At 38.2% G+C, this 19818-nt stretch overlaps 1 protein-coding gene across 1 annotated transcript in view; it reads right to left on the reverse strand.

Moving 5' to 3' along the window:
• Positions 1-18998, reverse strand: part of LOC140246553 (uncharacterized) — a 24086-nt gene extending 5088 nt beyond the window's left edge. Inside the window, exons 1-3 of the mRNA XM_072325895.1 lie at positions 18707-18998; positions 18045-18266; positions 17561-17598 (exon numbers count right to left, since the gene is read on the reverse strand). Of these exons, the coding sequence (XP_072181996.1) occupies positions 17561-17598; positions 18045-18266; positions 18707-18998 (552 nt within the window). The remainder of the gene's footprint in view (positions 1-17560; positions 17599-18044; positions 18267-18706) is intronic.
• Positions 18999-19818: the final 820 nt, after the last annotated feature.

The following is a 19818-nucleotide window of genomic DNA, read 5'->3' on the forward strand; positions in this document are numbered from 1 at the left end:
TACTCCCAACTCGTCTACTCCCAATTGGTCTACACCCAATTGGTCTACTCCCAACTCGTCTACTCCCAATTGGTCTACTCCCAACTCGTCTACTCCCAACTAGTCTACACCCAACTTGTCTACTGCCAACTCGTCTACTCCCAATTGGTCTACACCCAACTCGTCTACTGCCAACCCATATCTACTGCCAACTCGTCTACTGCCAACTAGTCTACTCCCAACTGGTCTACTACTAGTTATATATATATATATATATATATATATATATATTTTTTTTGTTATTGAAGTTTACTTCATCCATTTTCTTTTTTCCCAATTAAATAGGTTGAACACTCTTGGTGCCCCATTTGGTTTAAATTTTTATGTTCTAATTATGACAATTTTTTAGGAAAAAATGATAATGTCACAGTGTGAAAAACTTGCTGTGTTATTTTTGTGTTGGATGTGTAATTTATATCAGAAGCAATCATGCAGCATTTAAGAAGCAATCATGCAGCATTTATATGTCCAAACTTCAACACTCCATCCATTCAACATTGATACACAATCATAAGTATGGTAAAAATGAAAAGGAACACATTAGAAGTACATTATCAGTATTCTTTATTCTGTGTGCCACATACTGATGTATGTAAACGGTTAAATGCACAAAAAAAGGTTGAAACATATACACAAAAATATGATTCATGCCAATATATAGCTACTACTAAGATGAATAATTTACTTGCCTGCAATGTACTCAATACACATTTCGTGAGGAAATAAACATTTATGTCCAAACTTCAACACTCCATCCATTCAACTTTGATACACAATCATAAGAATAATAATCCATCCAACTACACGCCCACATCGTAACAACTAGAATAGTCTAATATTCCTCGCGAAACGTGTATTGAGTACATTGCAGGCAAGTAAATTATTCATCTTAGTAGTAGCTATATATTGGCATGAATCATATTTTTGTGTATATGTTTCAACATTTTTTGGTGCATTTAACCGTTTACATACATCAGTACGTGCCAGACAATAAAAAATACTGATAATGTACTTATAAAGTGTTCCTTTTCATTTTTACCATTCTTATGATTGTGTATCAAAGTTGAATGGATGGAGTGTTGAAGTTTGGACATATAAATGCTTATTTAGGGTTGGAGTTGGGAGTAGACCAATTGGCAGTAGACGAGTTGGGAGTACACCAGTTGGGAGTAGACCAGTTGGTAGTAGACCAATTGGGAGTAGACCAATTGGGAGTAGACCAATTGGGAGTAGACCAATTGGGAGTAGACCAGTTGGGAGTAGACCAGTTGGGAGTAGACCAGTTGGGAGTAGACCAGTTGGGAGTAGACCAGATGGGTATAGACCATATTGGGTATGGACAAACTAAGGGTTGGACGATATGATAACTAGACAAAGTGAATGTAGACTGAATGACTTGTAGACGAGGTGGGAGTAGACTAACTAGTAGTAGACAAAATAGATATTAGACGACATGGCAAATAGACATTGTGAGTGTAGACGATTTGGCTATTAGATCAATTGTTTTGTAGACGAAATGCTCCTTAGACGAGTTGGGTATTAGACAATACGGGTAGTGGGCAAAGTGACTATTAGACAATATGGGTACTGGACAAAACGAGTTGTAGACCAAATGGGTATTAGACTAATCGGTAATAGACGATATGCCAGTAGACCAATTGGAAAATAGACATAGTGGCTGTAGACAAGGTTACTATAAACCTTCTCTCCCCCTCGCTCGCTCCGCTCGCTAGGGTTCAGTTGCCTTCATGATATTCAATGAAAAGAATTAATACAAGAAGTGTGTTTAAATTACACCATTTTATAGGCAAATTCTTCAATAATAATCTACACTAAAATATACTGCTATATACCTTAAACAAGTGGGACTGTTTCACGTCGATAAAACGCGCAAAAACATGCATCAAATTGCACCATTTGCAACATCAAAATGCAAAAAGTTCTTACAGTGGGACGGGGGACACCCCCCTCCCACACCCTCCCCTCCCCCTCGCTCGCTCCGCTCGCTAGGGTTCAGTTGCCTTCATGATATTCAATGAAAAGAATTAATACAAGAAGTATGTTTAAATTACACCATTTTATAGGCAAATTGTTCAATAATAATCTACACTAAAATATACTGCAACCTTAACCAAGTGGGACTGTTTCACGTCGATAAAACGCGCAAAAACATGCATCAAATTGCACCATTTACAACATCAAAATGCAAAAAGTTCTTACCGTGGGAGGGGGGACACCCCCCTCCCACACCCTCCCCCCCCCCCCTCGCTCGCTCCGCTCGCTCGGGCTCGGTCGCTTCGCTCCCTCGCAGACTAACCGCCCCCCCCCCCCAAGATGAAATCCTGGCTACGCCGTTGGGTGTAAGTCTGGAGAACTTCCCTCAAGATGACGCCACTCGAAAAATTTGGGTTCGTTGAGAATCATTTGCTGACGCGAGCCCAGTGGGATGATGGTCCCTTCTACTCACGATGTGCATGTACTATGTACAAGTTTGTACAGCCTCGTAGTCGTATGCAGTGTTCGCTTGTAGTGGAGCTAAGTAGAGGAAGCTTGGCTGTATACTCAGCTAGGATTTGCGCCCAAAAAGAGGATCATGCAGCCCATAGCTATCCCTGTTATCAAGCTGTGAAATGGAAGCCAAACTCATCGTCAGGGAGCTGAAAAACAAAGCGGATCAGCAGTTCTGAAGCTGGAGAGAAAGCGGGTATGTTTTGCCATTGTACGTTAGATGACTATTGATACAGTACCAGACGCTGTATAATCGCGACAGGGTTCGCACGGCGTCTGGTCGGCCTATAATTGCTATATCACTACTAACAGTTTCACGGTTTCGATAGGTTGCTAAGCTTCGTCTATAGCGTTTTGAATGGAACATCACTCAATGTCGATAAAATTAAGATCACGGAGGGATTTTAATGTAGACAAGTTGTGTGCTCATTAAATGTACTATGAAGTGAACACCTCTATAAACGCTACATAACTAGACTAGACCTAAAAAAAAAAAAATAGTAAAACATTCACTACAACACAATTACATCGGTACCGGCGTGTAGCTATCGATTCTACCACGTAGTACTTGTATGGGCATATGGGGTCTAACAGTTACCAACTGCGACCACGTACCAGCCAGCCAGACGGGCTGGCTTGCTCTGTATTTTTCGTCGCTGCTGCATTACAAGGCTTATCAATCACAATGATATACAGTAATTCTATGACTCTGACTTCTGCTATGACAGCCTTGCTTCCCCATTGAGCTCTAAAACTTGTAGCCAAATGGTTGGATGGTGTGTTCCAAAACAAATTATTGAATTGAATTGATCCAGGACCGGCCATTATTGTTTGTCGTCACTTGCCCATTAAGCAAGTGAAATCGTCAATATCCATTGTTTTTCTTGCCCCAAAATGATGCCAATGATTAGTTGACTAATGTAGTGCGATTTCATATTTTACCTGTGAGAAAAAAAAAAATGTCACTTTCATATCAGACAAGGAACTTTCTGCAGTCAGTTATTTTCAGTTGTCATCATTACAATTTCACTTGCCCTGGTTATGTGGGGAAGTACTAATGGCAGTTATTTTTTGTGACTACCGGTATTTGTTTCTCCCAAGAGTTCCTACATGCATCTACATGTAGTTAACCACATTCTTACAGGCCTACATAGACAATTAAACAACAAAAAACGAAATTCAATTCCTCTCTGTGCCATTACTATTTACAGGGTTCATCTGGCAGCATTGCACTACAGTGTACAACGCAAATTCCGACAGGCAGCGAGCTCGAGTTGCAACAGGAGATCTGCTCTACCAGATTGTGAAGACGAAATACAAGCCTGTCTCTTCTAGCCTAAAGGTTCGTAAAGAACGGCGTAGATATTTTATGTAATATTGGCAGAAATGAATTCACGTTACAAAACCAATGAAGAGGAAAATATTAGAATGGCACCATTTGTCAACTACACATTTTATTATTTGTTTGTCTCTGTAGAAGCATGGCTTTCTTGACCTTTGAGATCACATAAAATGATCAATTTTAAAAGGTCTAGATATACCTTTTCTCATTTATTTATTTTTTTTGAGGGGGATGGGGGGGGGAGGGGCAGGTCTTATGCATGTTCCACTAATCAGAAGTCATAGAAGGGAGGCAGTCAGTTGTCTATTCCAAAGACCAACACTCCACCTTCCATGCCCAATGGCTACTTAAGCATTCTCAAGTTAAGTCTTTGCATTGAGAAGTTCAAACCCCAATTTTTATATGAATTTGCAAAGATTGTTGATGTCATTATCAAAGTGGTGGTGTCTGTTCAAGACACCTCAAGAACTTTGTAGCTAAAAACCAGTGCAAACAGCTTAATTCCATCTATTTTATGTGTCCCTTTGTTTCTTTCTGTTGAATTTTCTACAGCACAGGTTGATGATGTCCTTTCTGCTGTTGTGGAGTACAATGACAAAACTCCTGCACCCTGCCAGCCTTCAATGCCTCCCCGTGTGAGTGCATTTGAGTATCATCCAAGGGAGGAAGTTATTGAACATCACAGGAGACAATTTGCACAGTCTGAAAAATGATCTGATGGGTTCAGGAATACTTGCAATTGAGATTGAAGTTCATATTCAATACATGCACAACGTGATACTGTGCAAATTGTGTTTAATTGTTGCAGAATGACGTTTCAGAAGACCATTTTCATTTGTGACTCTGCACCTCAAAACAAACAAAAAGTCAACAGACATGAATTTTTAGTTAAGACCATATTCTGAAAGAGCAGACTTTAAGCTTTAAAATGATGTATAACTCAAATCAAATGGAATCTCCTAACCTATCTAGATATTGGAAAGAAAGCACAAACTCAGGAAAAGTGTGAACTGAGAAAAGAGGCTCTGAAGTACAGTGTCTATTCAAGCGCTTAATCTTTACCAAACCGTGCTGGCTGTGCAATGAATGGGACAAAAAACAGGAAGTAAACCACCAGAGTAGCAACAATGAAGAGATTATCAGATTAAACTGTAATTAAATATGCCTCATTAACACATTCTGTCCATAATTAATGCCAACTTTCAAAGCAGTAGCACTATCCTTTGAAAAGTTATTAGAGTTTAAAGTGAAGAGTGTGGACAAGGTTTTTCAGAAATGAAAAAGGGATTCTAAAGACACACCTAATCATACTATTCTACCAAAAGTGTTCGAGATAAACTGCTAAAAAACACACTTTCCTGCCCATTTTATGATACCAAATTTTAGCATAATGTAAAGTAAGACCCACCTCAAAACAAACAAAAAGTCAACAGACATGAATTTTTAGTTAAGACCATATTCTGAAAGAGCACACTTTAAGCTTTAAAATGATGTATAACTCAAATCAAATGGAATCTCCTAACCTATCTAGATATTGGAAAGAAAGCACAAACTCAGGAAAAGTGTGAACTGAGAAAAGAGGCTCTGAAGTACAGTGTCTATTCAAGCGCTTAATCTTTACCAAACCGTGCTGGCTGTGCAATGAATGGGACAAAAAACAGGAAGTAAACCACCAGAGTAGCAACAATGAAGAGATTATCAGATTAAACTGTAATTAAATATGCCTCATTAACACATTCTGTCCATAATTAATGCCAACTTTCAAAGCAGTAGCACTATCCTTTGAAAAGTTATTAGAGTTTAAAGTGAAGAGTGTGGACAAGGTTTTTCAGAAATGAAAAAGGGATTCTAAAGACACACCTAATCATACTATTCTACCAAAAGTGTTCGAGATAAACTGCTAAAAAACACACTTTCCTGCCCATTTTATGATACCAAATTTTAGCATAATGTAAAGTAAGACCCGCTCTTTCAGAAAATATGAAGAAGTCAAGTTCGTCTAGGTTGACCCATTTCACTTATTTTCAGTCCTCACGCAAAATCAGTGTGTGCGACTTTATGTTCGTTTTGAGGTGCACGGTCACATTTGTTCTTCTGTCAGATGGTGGATACAAACACTCAACATTTTGTTAAACATACCCTGCATTCTTATACCTTCTATTCATGAGTGATCATTTAAAGAAAATATAAGATCACCTTGGTTGCTGTTGTATTCTGTCTGTACATGTATAACACGTATGTTGCATTTCATCACAAACAATGTGGTGCCAACTTGATATAGTGTTTCAAAGATCATTTGTGACCCTGCACCTCAAAACAAACAAAAAGTCGCCAGACATGAATTTTTAGTTAAGACCATATTCTGAAAGAGCAGACTTTAAGCTTTAAAATGATGTATAACGCAAATCAAATGGACTCTCCTAACCTATCTAAATATTGGAAAGAAAACACAAACTCAGGAAAAGTGTGAACTGAGAAAAGAGGCTCTGAAGTACAGTGTTTATTCAAGCGCTTAATCTTTACCAAACCGTGCTGGCTGTGCGATGAATGGGACAAAAAACAGGAAGTAAACCACCAGAGTAACAACAATGAAGAGATTATCAGATTAAACTGTAATTAAATATGCCTCATTAACACATTCTGTCCATAATCAATGCCAACTTTCAAAGCAGTAGCACTATCCTTTCAAAAGTTATTAGAGTTTAAAGTGAAGAGTGTGGACAAGGTTTTTCAGAAATGAAAAAGGGATTCTAAAGACACACCTAATTATACTATTCTACCAAAAGTGTTCGAGATAAACTGCTAAAAAACACACTTTCCTGCCCATTTTATGATACCAAATTTTAGCATAATTTAAAAGAAGACCCGCTCTTTCAGAAAATATGAAAAAGTCAAGTTCGGCTAGGTTGACCCATTTCACTTATTTTCAGTCCTCACGCAAAATCAGTGTGTGCGACTTTATGTTCGTTTTGAGGTGCACGGTCACATTTGTTCTTCTGTCAGATGGTGGATACAAACACTCAAAATTTTGTTAAACATACCCTGCATTCTTATACCTTCTATTCATGAGTGATCATTTAAAGAAAATATAAGATCACCTTGGTTGCTGTTGTATTCTGTCTGTACATGTATAACACGTATGTTGCATTTCATCACAAACAATGTGGTGCCAACTTGATATAGTGTTTCAAAGATCATTTCAAAGATCATTTTATTTGCCAAGGGAATATTGTCCTTTTAATAGCAAAATCATAATTAATTTACAATACAGCAGTCATGTGGATACAAAAGGAAAACTATTTTTTGTTGATGTTTGAAGCATACATGGCCATTTTTATGGACAGATGAGCTGGCATGCTAACACAATTCTCTTGAGATATTCAGTGTAGTAATGGTAAGTTTAGAAGATTTCTACATGAATGCTGTCCCTCACTATGATTTTATAATTGAATGTTTGCTGTTAAGATTAGAGCTTACTCTTACGATCAAATATTAATGTCTTTGACAAGGTAATTTAGAATAAAATGTGCATGCGTTATAGAACACAACACACTCAGAAGAGATTTAGAAAAAAAAAATGTGGTTTTGGGATGGAATGCAATAATTTACTCTTGGTGTATGATTCACAGATTTATGAAAAAGGAGCACAAGTTGTGTGTCTAAGCTTTAGCATTTTATATAATCTTCATCTGTGTTGAAACAGACTGAGCCCCTTTAAACTCAAGTTCTGAGACCTGGAATGCCTCCACAGGGGGGATCCAAATTTAAAATGCAATGCTAAGTCTAGTTGGGGAATTATTCTGTTGATTTCTATAATGGTTCTCCATACATAATCATTGAAGCCAAGCATTAAAAGTTAAATAAGCATTGTTTTTTTTTTATGAATATGGAGTCAGGTCTCTTTATGAAAGAACAGTTGCTAGGTCACTCAGTTTAAGACAATTTGGTATGAATCGATCTTGCTATGACCGGAACTCGGACATTCATAATTATTCATATCACATCTGCATGCAGAGGTACTTTTGAAAACGTGCACACAAGTAAACACCCACATGCACATATGCTCACATATATATGAGTATATGAATATAAGAACGACCCAAGTCCATGGAAGACTATTTGGAGTAAACTAAAAAAAAAAAAAAAAACGTCATATCTTTTTTGTTTGTCAAATAATATTCTATTTAACTGTGATGGGAAGGCAACATTGTATATACAAATTAGAACATATATCATTATGACAATTAACATTAACATTAATTGTGGAGACGCCATTTTGTGTGATGGAATTGGGTCGTTCTTTGATTCATATAGACTTGGGTCGTTCTTTGATTCATATACATCAAATTCTGCTATAGAGATGAGAGAAGGACGAGAGAGGGCGCTATAATATGAATGTAAGAATGACCCAAGTCCTTCATTCTTACATTCATATACGATTTAACTCATTTCTTTCAAGCACTTGCGGGGGTAATTAGGATTTATCAATCATACACAAGATGAGTCCATGCATAAGCTACAATTTCCCATGTCAAACTGAATTTGGCCAAAAATTGAACTTGGGTCGTTCTTATATTCATATACTCATATATGTGACCGTGCACCTCAAAATGAACATAAAGTCGCACACACTGATTTTGCGTGAGGACTGAAAACAAGTGAAATGGGTCAACCTAGCCGAACTTGACTTTTTCATATTTTCTGAAAAAAGCGGGTCTTCCTTTACATTATGCTAAAATTTGGTATCATAAAACGGGCAGGAAAGTGTGTTTTTTAGCAGTTTATCTCGAACATTTTTGATAGAATAGTGTGATTAGTTGTGTCTTCAGAATCCCTTTTTCATTTCTGAAAAACCTTGTCCACACTGTTCACTTTCTACTCTATTAACTTTTGAAAAGATAGTGCTACTGCTTTGAAAGTTGGCATTGATTATGGACAGAATGTGTAAATGAGGCATGCTTAATTTCAGTTTAATCTGATAATCCCTTCATTGTTGTTACTCCGGTGGTTTACTTCCTGTTTTTTGTCCCATTCATCGCACAGCCAGCACGGTTTGGTAAAGATTAACCGTTTGAATAGGCACTGTACTTCATAGCCTCTTTTCTCAGTTCACACTTTTCCTGAGGTTGTGCTTTCTTTCCAATATTAAGATAGGTTAGGAGAGTCCATTTGATTTGAGTTATACATCATTTTAAAGCTTAAAGTCAACTTTTTCAGAATATGGTCTTAACTAAAAATTCATGTCTGGCGACTTTTTGTTTGTTTTGAGGTGCACTGTCACATATACATTCACACATTTTTACACGTTTTTAAATATTGTGTGAAAGATTGAATAACATTACTCACCTGTATTGTTTTGTATATTTACACTTGCAATACATGTATTATGTTATCCTGAATTTGAGTTCTGTAATTTCACTGATAGATTTATATGTAATGAGGAAAAAAATCACAAAGCTTTTGGTTTAATGTTACATGAGAATGTCTCATAGTATTGATATGAAATAGACAGTATGTACATGTATGTGGAAAAGATAACTCTTCTGGGCTGATTTGATTACAAATGTGGATGTCACTCGTGCATGCTTGACTGACCAGCTGCCAGTATTCCAGTGGAATAAATCCCATTTTGTTCCTACATAAGGATATGGAGATAACACACTGGTAGGGTTTTACAATCTCATTCCTGTAAGTACATGTACACTCCCCCATCTTTTCCTCATTCCCTATGACTAATTTTCTTTGGTCTCCTATCTATACACACATCAACACACACACACACACACACACACACATACACACACACAACCTTTGCCATACTACACACATACCCACAAACACTTTCAAACAGGCATCATTGGAACACTCCCACCAACATGCAAATTGCATGCAGATGTACAATTCCAGAGAAATCTTACTTTAAATACATTGTATGTACATATCTATGAGGGGAATATTTCTATCCATTCCATAAAGAGGGCATCAGACAAACATAGGGCAAATATATCAATGATATATTTATCCTATGTGTGTTTGATGTTGGTGTGTGTTTCTGCATGTTTGTATCTGATATGCCAGGCCTGAATATGCATATTTGTCCTATGTGTGTCTGATGTTGGTGTGTGTTTGTGCATGTTTGTATCTGATATGCCAGGCCTGAATATGCATGAATGTACTGAGGGTGTGTGTATATGTGTATGTTTTTGCATTTTCATGTGTCTGTATGAAGCTAACCCATTTCTTTTTTTTTATATATAAGGATGCATTTACACTACATGTACTTCATTACATGTACTATAACTATGTATAGAAAACACAAGCCCCTTTTTTCCATTTGCTCACAAAATATAATTAGTGTAATCAGCTGGAAGGAATGTTTGACAAATAAATACTGGTTCATTACATAGCACTACTACATGAGCCAGTTACATTCCAGTTCAATGAGTTCATAACTAGACTTGGCCCTGTTCTCTAAATACAGGCTGTGAAGCTATTGCTGGAAAGGCCACAGCATCTTAATTGTATCAGATTATTATTTATTTCTTCTGACCATGATTGACAACATAGCTATTCAACGTGTCAATTCTACACAATCAAAATTACCTTCAGTTGTATGGTTGTGAGTGTCATTTTCCAATTGCTAAAACATGCAGTAGGCCTACATTACAAAAGAGAGAGGGAGAGCATAGCAAGAGTAAGAATTGAGACAAGAGTGCATTTGACATGCAGTCGAACCTTGTTATAATGAGGTCCATGGGACCAGAGATATCACCCCTATATATCAAGATCTTGTTATAACTACAGTTTGTCATATCAGTGTTTATAATATTGAGGTTCCACTGAATATGCATCAATAAATTACAACAAAATATTGTTTTGAGATCACTTTGAGATCACTTCATTGGTTACCAGTCAAAGATCGCCTTATTTTTAAGATTTTACTTGACTTTTCATTGCATTCAGGGCGCTGCTCCTCAGTATAACTTTGACTTACTCCATAATTACTTCCCTGCTAGATCTCTACGCTCATCCAACTTCGGTTCTCTGATAATTCCAAGATTCACTATAATATGGGGAAGACGTGCCTTTGGCCATGCTGCTCCCACCTTCTGGAATAGTTTCCCTTCAGCCGTAAAAAAAAAAAAAAAAAAAAAAAAAAAAAAAAAAAAAAAAAAAAAAAAAAAAAAAAAATTCATCAGACTCCTTTAAAAACAGTCTAAAAACTCACTCGTTTAAAGCCTCAATTTGATTACTCATTACATGTATTTGATATTTGTATGTCCTTTATCTCCTTCACTTTCTCTTCCTTCCGCGCCTAGAGTGGATTTGGCGCTATACAGCGTGTCCCAGAAAAAACGAAACCGAGTTTCATTGCAATTTTTGGGGATCATAATCATATATTTGTTTTATGAGATATGCATGAATGGAAAGATTTATTTCTCTTCTTTCATTTGATGCACAACTCATTGTTCATAATTCATGCATGGCTGAGTTAGAACAATAGAAAGTAATACTACTAAATTTTCATTTGCACGAGCAAATGGCGACTTTGGATGAGTTTTTTAGGCTTGTTCTGCTATCCTTTGTAAAAAATTAAATCATGACCTTAATATCCATTCTTTTACCTTTCAAATGACATCCCATGCGTAAAAAATGATCTACACCTACTCGAGGAAACCTAATTTGAAAATTTGCTTCCATTTTACTCGGAAAGATGGATAGTGAGTAAGGAGTCAGTTATCTTTGCCGACGCCTGCCCGACTTGGCAAATAACAATGGCCTTCATGTTTCAATGAATTTACACAAACGTGAAGAGAGGGGTTAAAAGGGAATGTTATAGACGGTTCGGAATGGGGTCGTAAATTAGCACATGATCCAACCACAGAGCAAGGGTGTTCATCGGCGGAATGTGAAGGGGGAGAAAAGTAACTGAAAAAGCCTTCCGAGCCCTCCCCCCCCCCCCCACACACACACACACAAAACAGAACAAAACAGAAGACGACTTTTTGTCCTGCACTTGTACCTTTGAAATGTACAAAGCAAGTTCAGTGATAAATAAAGTGAAGAACCCTCTCTTTCTGCTTCCCCTCCCCCTTCAAAAACGTCAAAACCCTGTCACTGATGAAGGACTAACCACGCGTGAGGGAAATGTAGAGAGGAATGAAAACAGTGAAATAAGTTTGAGGTATAAAATCATCAGAATGTGTATCATTGTTTTACGATTTCACGTAGCCATTGGACTGCGTGCAGCCTGAGAATACTCACGATATTAGTCTTTAATTATTGGTTATGTCTCATAGCTTATTCTTAATGAATGACAACAAAGGGCTGTTCGTCTCATACAGCATCCTCTGTAAATACCCCCCCCCCCCCACAACAACATTCACTGTAGCACTTCGGTTATTTTGTGTGAATTCAATGGTGCAGATGAGCCCATTGTCTAATGCTATGTCGGGAGAGCTGAATGCTTGTTTTTTTCGACTATCCGTAGAATTGGCAGAAATGAAGCATGCTTTCATACAGATTTTTCTCAAGCATGCGTTATTCATATTTGACTCGTAAGGTCTCATATGAAAGAAGAAAATATGAATATTTGGGTTAAGAACTTTGTTTTTCGAAACCGTAACGTTAAAGACACTCGGTCGTGGCGAGTGGTTTGTGCGGCACGGAGACGAACGCAACACGCTGCCTCCCCCATTCTGTATCAAATGTAGTGACCCCCGAATGAGAATAGCGCTGGCTCAATGGGTCAGCGAAAATACGGTAGGCTACAAGAGAGCTCCCTGTGCTTATCTCCTTACCCAAAATGGCTGTCCCAGCGAGCCACGAGAGCTTCCGAATGGACGCACACTTTCAGTGCGCATGCGCATGAAGAGAGGCCAAAAGAGCCACGCGTCTTCTGGCCTCTCTCCTCCAATCACCGCAGCTCGCGGTGGCAATATTTGTGTATGATGCGTACACACACACGCACACACACACACACACACACACACGCCGCAGCGTCTTTTGGCCTCTCTCCTCCAATCACCGCAGCTCGCGGTGACAATGTTTGTGTATGATGCGTACACACACACGCACACACACACACACTTGTCTTAGTGGTAGCATTGTCCCACACGTTTATGGATATAGCATTCACCTTCGGTCGTTCGGAGTTTACGTACCATTAGGGATGGCGATCGGCTGCCTTTAAAAGTCTGAAAAATTCACTTAAAGTCACCATTTGCGCGTGCAAATGAAAATTTGGTAGCACCACTTTTCATTCTTCTAACTCAGTCATGCATGAACAATGAACATTAAGTTGTACATCAAATGAAAGAAGAAAAGTTTATCTTTCCATTGATGTATAACTCGTAAAGAATATGTATGATTTCGATAGTAAAAGAATTGCATGGAAACCCGGTTTCGTTTTTTCTGGGACACGCTGTATAAATCATATCAATTATCATTATTATTGTTATTACAAAATAATACATGATTATTTGTACAGAGAGGCTGAAGTCCAACAGCATGTTTCCCAGTTGTGTGCCTTGATGAGTGGGTGTTGGAAGCTGCATATCATCAGTATGACCAACATAATGGATAAGGTGTCTGACAAAGTATACATGTGACATTTCGCAATGTACAAACTTATCTGATGCATTTCTACAACCACGTTCCCGTTATAGTCCAGGTTAGGCTCCATAGAAAGTGCACCTAACCTTGTTTTTTGATATATACAATGTTTTTTTATGGTTTCTTGTCAATTCGAGGGTGCTGATTCCAAATCCGATTGATGCCACTCGCGTAACCTTGAGCATTTTCGGCAAAATGCAAAAATCCAAAATGGCCGCCAGATATGCTAATTTGGCCATGATAATCCCAGTTATGTCAATTTTATGACCAATTATTCCATCAACGTTTTTAAAATTTTGTTCCTTGAGTAATTCTACTTGCACATGCAAGAAACTTTTCATTTGAAGAGGTACATTTAGTATTTTAAGCTTATTTTCAATTCAAAATGGCCGCCACTCCTATACTCATGTACTATATGAATGGCAAAGAATATGCATAGAAATAGCAGACGAATTTTCAGTCACATACCTACGCTTTTATCAAATTTTACATGTGCCATGCAAATCTAATGAGTGCCACTAGCAAAACAAGCAAACAAAACAAGCAAACAAACAGAAAATGTATTGTTTTTAGACTTATTATATTCTTCATACAAAACTTCAAAATGAATGCCACTCATATACCCCTGCACAATATGAACGGCAAAGTGTTCATGGAAAAAACATTTTTTTTTTCTGTCACCCAGGTACACTGTTTCTCAATTTGTGTGCTGATTATAAATCAGAGGATTGTCACTAACAAAAGCTGTTTTATTCTTTGATGCAAACATCCAAATTTGCTTCCTCAATCTGAATTTTTCCCAAGAAATTTGGTAAAACCCACCAAAGCTTAAATTGACGCCAACATCAACATCGTTTATCAGGAATTATTACACATGAACAATTTGATAAAAGGCTGAATCCTAGATGATGACACAAATGAAATTTCCAATTACCTTTCCTGTTCTACATTATCTAAAACGATATTATACAAACTTTTCAGTCCCCTCACCCGAGAAAGAACACGAGGAAGGGGAAAGTGGAAAAAAGGGACCACCTCACTTCCTGTTGTCAAATCTCTGAAATGAAAACAAGGCCCAGAAGTTTTTCATGTTAACCTAGATGAACTATATATATGGAAGATGAATTCTACCATTTTTTTTTCTGAGTGAATGTGTTTGCGTATATATATGATGTCAAGAGAGACTCTGAGATCTGTACAGTGCTGCCTCATTCTGAAAGCAGTGTTATAACAACTTCACACTGCTTGTCCTTAATCTTCAGCACTCAGAGACCAACTCTCCAGCTTTCGACGGGAGATCTCCCTCCGAAAGCCCGTTTTGCAAAATATCCCGTTCTCCCGCTTGAGATTTACTTTCTCCTGCCCTGGCTCTGTGTCTCCCACTTGAAATGATTTCTTACTTTGTGTGTTCGTATGTTCAAAAACAAGCCTTAGATAGCACAAAAGAACATTAAGAACCCTATAAGAGCTTCCAGAGCTCAAGCGGGCCCTGGACCCCGGCCGCAGGGAACTTCGCGCTCTTGATAATTTATGCGCTTCGCGCATATCAAGTTGGAGTCTCCCGTTTGCTAGGGGTTTCAGGCGGGAGAATCTCCAGATCAGAAGGTACTTGGGGTTGGAGTCTTTGAGCACTTGCAGATTCAGGATTGCTCTAGGTAACCAGACCAGCCGTGTTCGGACTCTGAATGATGGCCTCCTTAATGGTGGCTGTAAACTAACTCCACTAGAGCTCTTTTTACCATATACATGGTGACATAGCATTCCCTTCACGTAGGAAGTTTGCAGATGATCTTGCTTTTACGTCTCATAGACAGTCCTTCGATGACATGAGCCGAGTACTGACCCATCTCAAGACAACAGAGGAGTTCTTCACTCTCTGGAGACTTTGCCCCAACCTTTATAAGATTATCATCCGACCCATGCCTTCCATCTTAGTAACCATCTTGCCAATGCTGTGTTCAAGGTAGCCCTCTATGGCAAGCCTTCCAAGCATAGGCTAAGGAAGTCTACCTTCCTTCACTGGCACTCGATCACTCTCCCTCACGCTGGATGGAAAGGATGGCAAGTGTCACCAGTCAACGTGCTGTCAACGCATACCCTGACCTTCCAAACACGATAGCATGGGGGTATTTCATGAAGCGTTTCGTCTGAAAAATTTGTCTGACAAATTTGCTCTCAGCCTATCAGATGCAAGGATTTTAGTAGCTTATAACAGTTAGTCAAAAAGAGAAGATCTGACAAAACGCTTCATGAAATGCCCCCTTGAACAACCTGCCATCAATGCGTCTGAAATCCCACAAGCCTAGATTTCCCTCCCGTAACTTGAAAGCTTTGACCCCAAAACCAGTTGGTGAAGATGCTGGTCTGATGTCATCTCTGACACCACCTAAGTTACCTACAACACTGTCTCTGGCCTGGCAACAAAGCCACAGGGCTTCAACGGGTGGTGATCAAGCAAGTCTTCATGTCTTCATTCTGTTTCTATGGCAAATAATCGCCCTCTGACCCCTGAGGAAGTGCTGAACATCACCAGATGTGGTTTCAATTAAAGCAATTGCAAGACTAATATGCATCTTTAGCCTGAGAATTCTGCAAATTTGGGGCTGATGTCACCTGTTGCCAAACATCCAATTAAAGGGTTCTTTAAAGACAATAAAAATTACAGTTTTAGTTTTAAGACAAGACTGAATGAGATCATGATTTCAAAGTGTATAAATATTATCAACACCTGGGAACTGTGAGAGAACTGAAAGAGGTATCTCACTGCTCCTTTGTTAATGTTTAATGAATAGTTTGTACGGTATTGCGTTTAGACAGTTTCGTTTATGCCCTCACCAGTTTTTGTCGTTGTTTTAAGTCAAGAAGAAAATCAAGTTTACTCTATAATATCAAGGCGGTACTTCTAAATTATATCATATCAAAGTGATGGAGGTTATGATCCATTTCAAACTCGCCTCCCTCCCCCCGCCCCCAACTCCTTGCTAGAAAAAAAAAATCTATAATGTAAAGGGTTTTTAGTTGTGTCATTAACGTCCGGTATGTTTGTGTCTGCAACCATTTATCTCTGCACTTACTGTATAGGATTTTCTGTACTTTGTTAATATGGTTATAGGGGTTATATTAGAAGCTTTGTTTTCTAGATTCCCCTCCATTTTCAACATTATTTGATAAATAAAATGCATCTAGGCTTCTTAATATATTGTGTTAGTATTACATTTTTATATTCAACCTGCGTATAGAATATGATATTATATGATTTCTTCCGAGACGTTTAGTGAACTTATATTCGTTGTTGAGACAAAATGAAATAGATAAGAAATTGTGTTAAACATAGTAAGGTTTATGAATGTTAAATGCTGAAATATACATGTAGGCCCTCTATATTGTAAGTGACACCCAACATATTTGTATTACACATGCAACACTTTATCACAGCGTAGGTACGGGACTGGAAACACAGTAAATTTGTTCTATATTCCCATGCATTATGTTTTGCCATTCATATAGTACATAAGCATAGGAATGGCGGCCATTTTGAATAAAAATAAGCTTTAAATACTAAATGAACCTATATGAAATGAAAATTCTCTTGCAAATGCAGATGGAGTAACTCTAGGAACAGAAATGTACAAAGATTGGTGGAATAATTTGTCATATAATGCGCATTATTATGTTTTTCACGGCCGAATTAGCATATCTGGCGGCCATTTTGGATTTTTCCATTTTGCCGAAAATGCTCAAGGTTACGCGAGTGGCATCAATCGGATTTAGAATCAGCACCCTCGAATTGACAAGAAACCATCAAAAAACATTGTATATATCCAAAAACAAGGTTGGGTGCCTTCTAGCCTGGACTATTAAGTAGATCGCAATGTAACAAGTTGTCAAATTCTACACCCAATATCAGTGCTGCATATATAGTCTTATTACATCCTATATGCAAAATGAAAACATGTCTCTTTCTGATGGATAAGTTTATCAGATTTTCCTCACAGCAGACGATGGAAGTAGTGTGACTCTCACAGTTTGGCCCACAAATTTCCAGCATCATCTCACCAGTAAGCTGTTGCCGGTATGCAACATGTCTTGATCACCTGGTATTGAAACAAAAGTGAAACAAAATGGAATGCAAAAGGGGTACAATTTGATAATCCTTTTATATGACATCATATGTTCATCTAGAAATTTATCTTGAGAATGGGATTTAAATTAGATAATGTGAATGGGACCCATGGAGTATGGTAGTCATTATTTTGGGTACAACTGTACAATGGCAGCATAAAATATATCCTTGCATGTACTTTTGCATTATTTACCAAGACGGGTCCAATATATGTGAATAATTTATTGGAGTGCAGGACTGAAATCACACATTGTGAATGAGATATTGCATTCTTTTGATGGGTGGAATTGCAAATTGGCAGTATAAACATCATATTGTCAAGTGAATATAAAATGGCAAATTTGCATTATTTCAGAAGAAAAATTGAAAAATTTGACAAACAAAGTCACTCTTTGTCTGTGGCATCTGTTCTGGCACCTTCTCCATACTGTTGAGCATATTGGTGATAAGCAGCTTCCAACACCCATTCAAGGCAAACGGTGGAAAATCCTGGGTGTGCTATTATACAGTTTATTTGAACATCTGCATGTCGGTCATTGTACTGTTCGACCTTCTCTAAGACAGGGTCAGCCTCGTGACAGCACAATGACTCCCGTGTTATAGGAATTGGCACGCAGATCCCATATAGTGTTTTGGCACCTGAAGAAAGAAATACTGGTAAATTCAGGTTCACTTGTTGTGTAACTTAATTAGTCTTAGTTATGTAGTACAGGGAACTGAGCTGTCACATAATGATAAATTGAGACCAGTCCTTCAAGTTCAACGTGCCAACTATTGCCACAGAGATTTACATCTACACCAGCCTCTGCAGTACTTTAGTTTTTAGTGACTTTACTGTCTTGTCCACACATTCCAAATAGCAGTAAGTCAATAAGTAGTAACTATACATGTACTGCGGTATTGGTAAAGACTAAATTGTAGAGAGTCTAGGATTACTATTACAACTTACAAGCAGCAGTTTTGTACATGTACTTCCAACATTTATGACTTATGCTATTTGGCCCATAGCTATAGATATACTACTAAAATAAGTGAGTTACTAAGATTTATAGAATATAGACTCTCAAGTAGATAATTACCTTGGTACCAATTGTTATTCCCCAATCTTGCGGGCTCGTTGTCATCACCCCGTCCCTGAACTTCCTCACCGCCGAATGCTCCGGGGGCGGGAGGTGCAGCGTCTGGTTCATACTGATACGGGAGTAAACCCAATCGCTGTTGAGGCCGACCAACTCCAACGACTGCTTCTCCTGCTTGATCTTCGTCCTCACCATCTCGCTCGACATCCGACTCTGACTCCCGCTCTAACTCACTCGAAATAGTAGCGGGGCTTGAAATGGGCGACTCGATCTCGTCGTCTGAATCCATCATTTATTCACACGTATCTTAGAACTAAGCAACCAGGTCAGCGACACAGAGCTGAGGCGAGCGCTAGCGCTAGCTAAGAAGATACTCACGATCGATTAACATTCTAACATCTACCTTGGATCGCGATATAAATTTAGACTGTTAACCAGTCTCCCGTAACAATATGTTGTTACGATCTGCACACGCACTCACCAGTTGCAATCTACATCCAGTAGTTGAGAGGCTGTCACACACGCCTACTTGTCTTGTTTCCTGAAGGAAATGTTTTTTTTTTTTCCAAAATGTAAACATGATCCAAAATGGCAAATTATTACAGGTAAAATGTTCGAAAAATATCCGAGTCGCCATTAAGTCTCTACTGGAATATATAAACAACATATTTAAATCCTTTTTTGGCATGTGCTACTTGCAAAAATTGTGTAATTTGTGATTCAAAAGTTGAAACTCTATCTATCATTGACACGCTAGTCCAATGGAGAGAACTTCTTGCCTTCGCGGGGGGCTTCTTGTTGGTACGTCAAATCGCACTAGCCAATCAGCGGACAATTTTAGGGGGAGTTCCCACATTTGGGTGATTTTAGAGCGATTTCTGACTACTGGTTACTTGTTAAAATCTAAAAATGTCGAAATCGTGTTAGTGGACCTGTATAGAGTCTTTGTAGCCCCAATGTTCACCCTAACAGACCCGCCCTTTAATGTAATAATTCCTTCCATGTTGTTATTATGAAGTCTTACATCCTGTTTTTTTTTTGTCCGATTCATTGCACAGAACAGCTTTAGCGCTTAAATAGACCCTATTATTCAGAATTTTTTTTTCCAAGAA

Source organism: Diadema setosum, chromosome 3 (genome assembly GCF_964275005.1).
Source record: "Diadema setosum chromosome 3, eeDiaSeto1, whole genome shotgun sequence".
Taxonomy (NCBI): domain Eukaryota; kingdom Metazoa; phylum Echinodermata; class Echinoidea; order Diadematoida; family Diadematidae; genus Diadema; species Diadema setosum.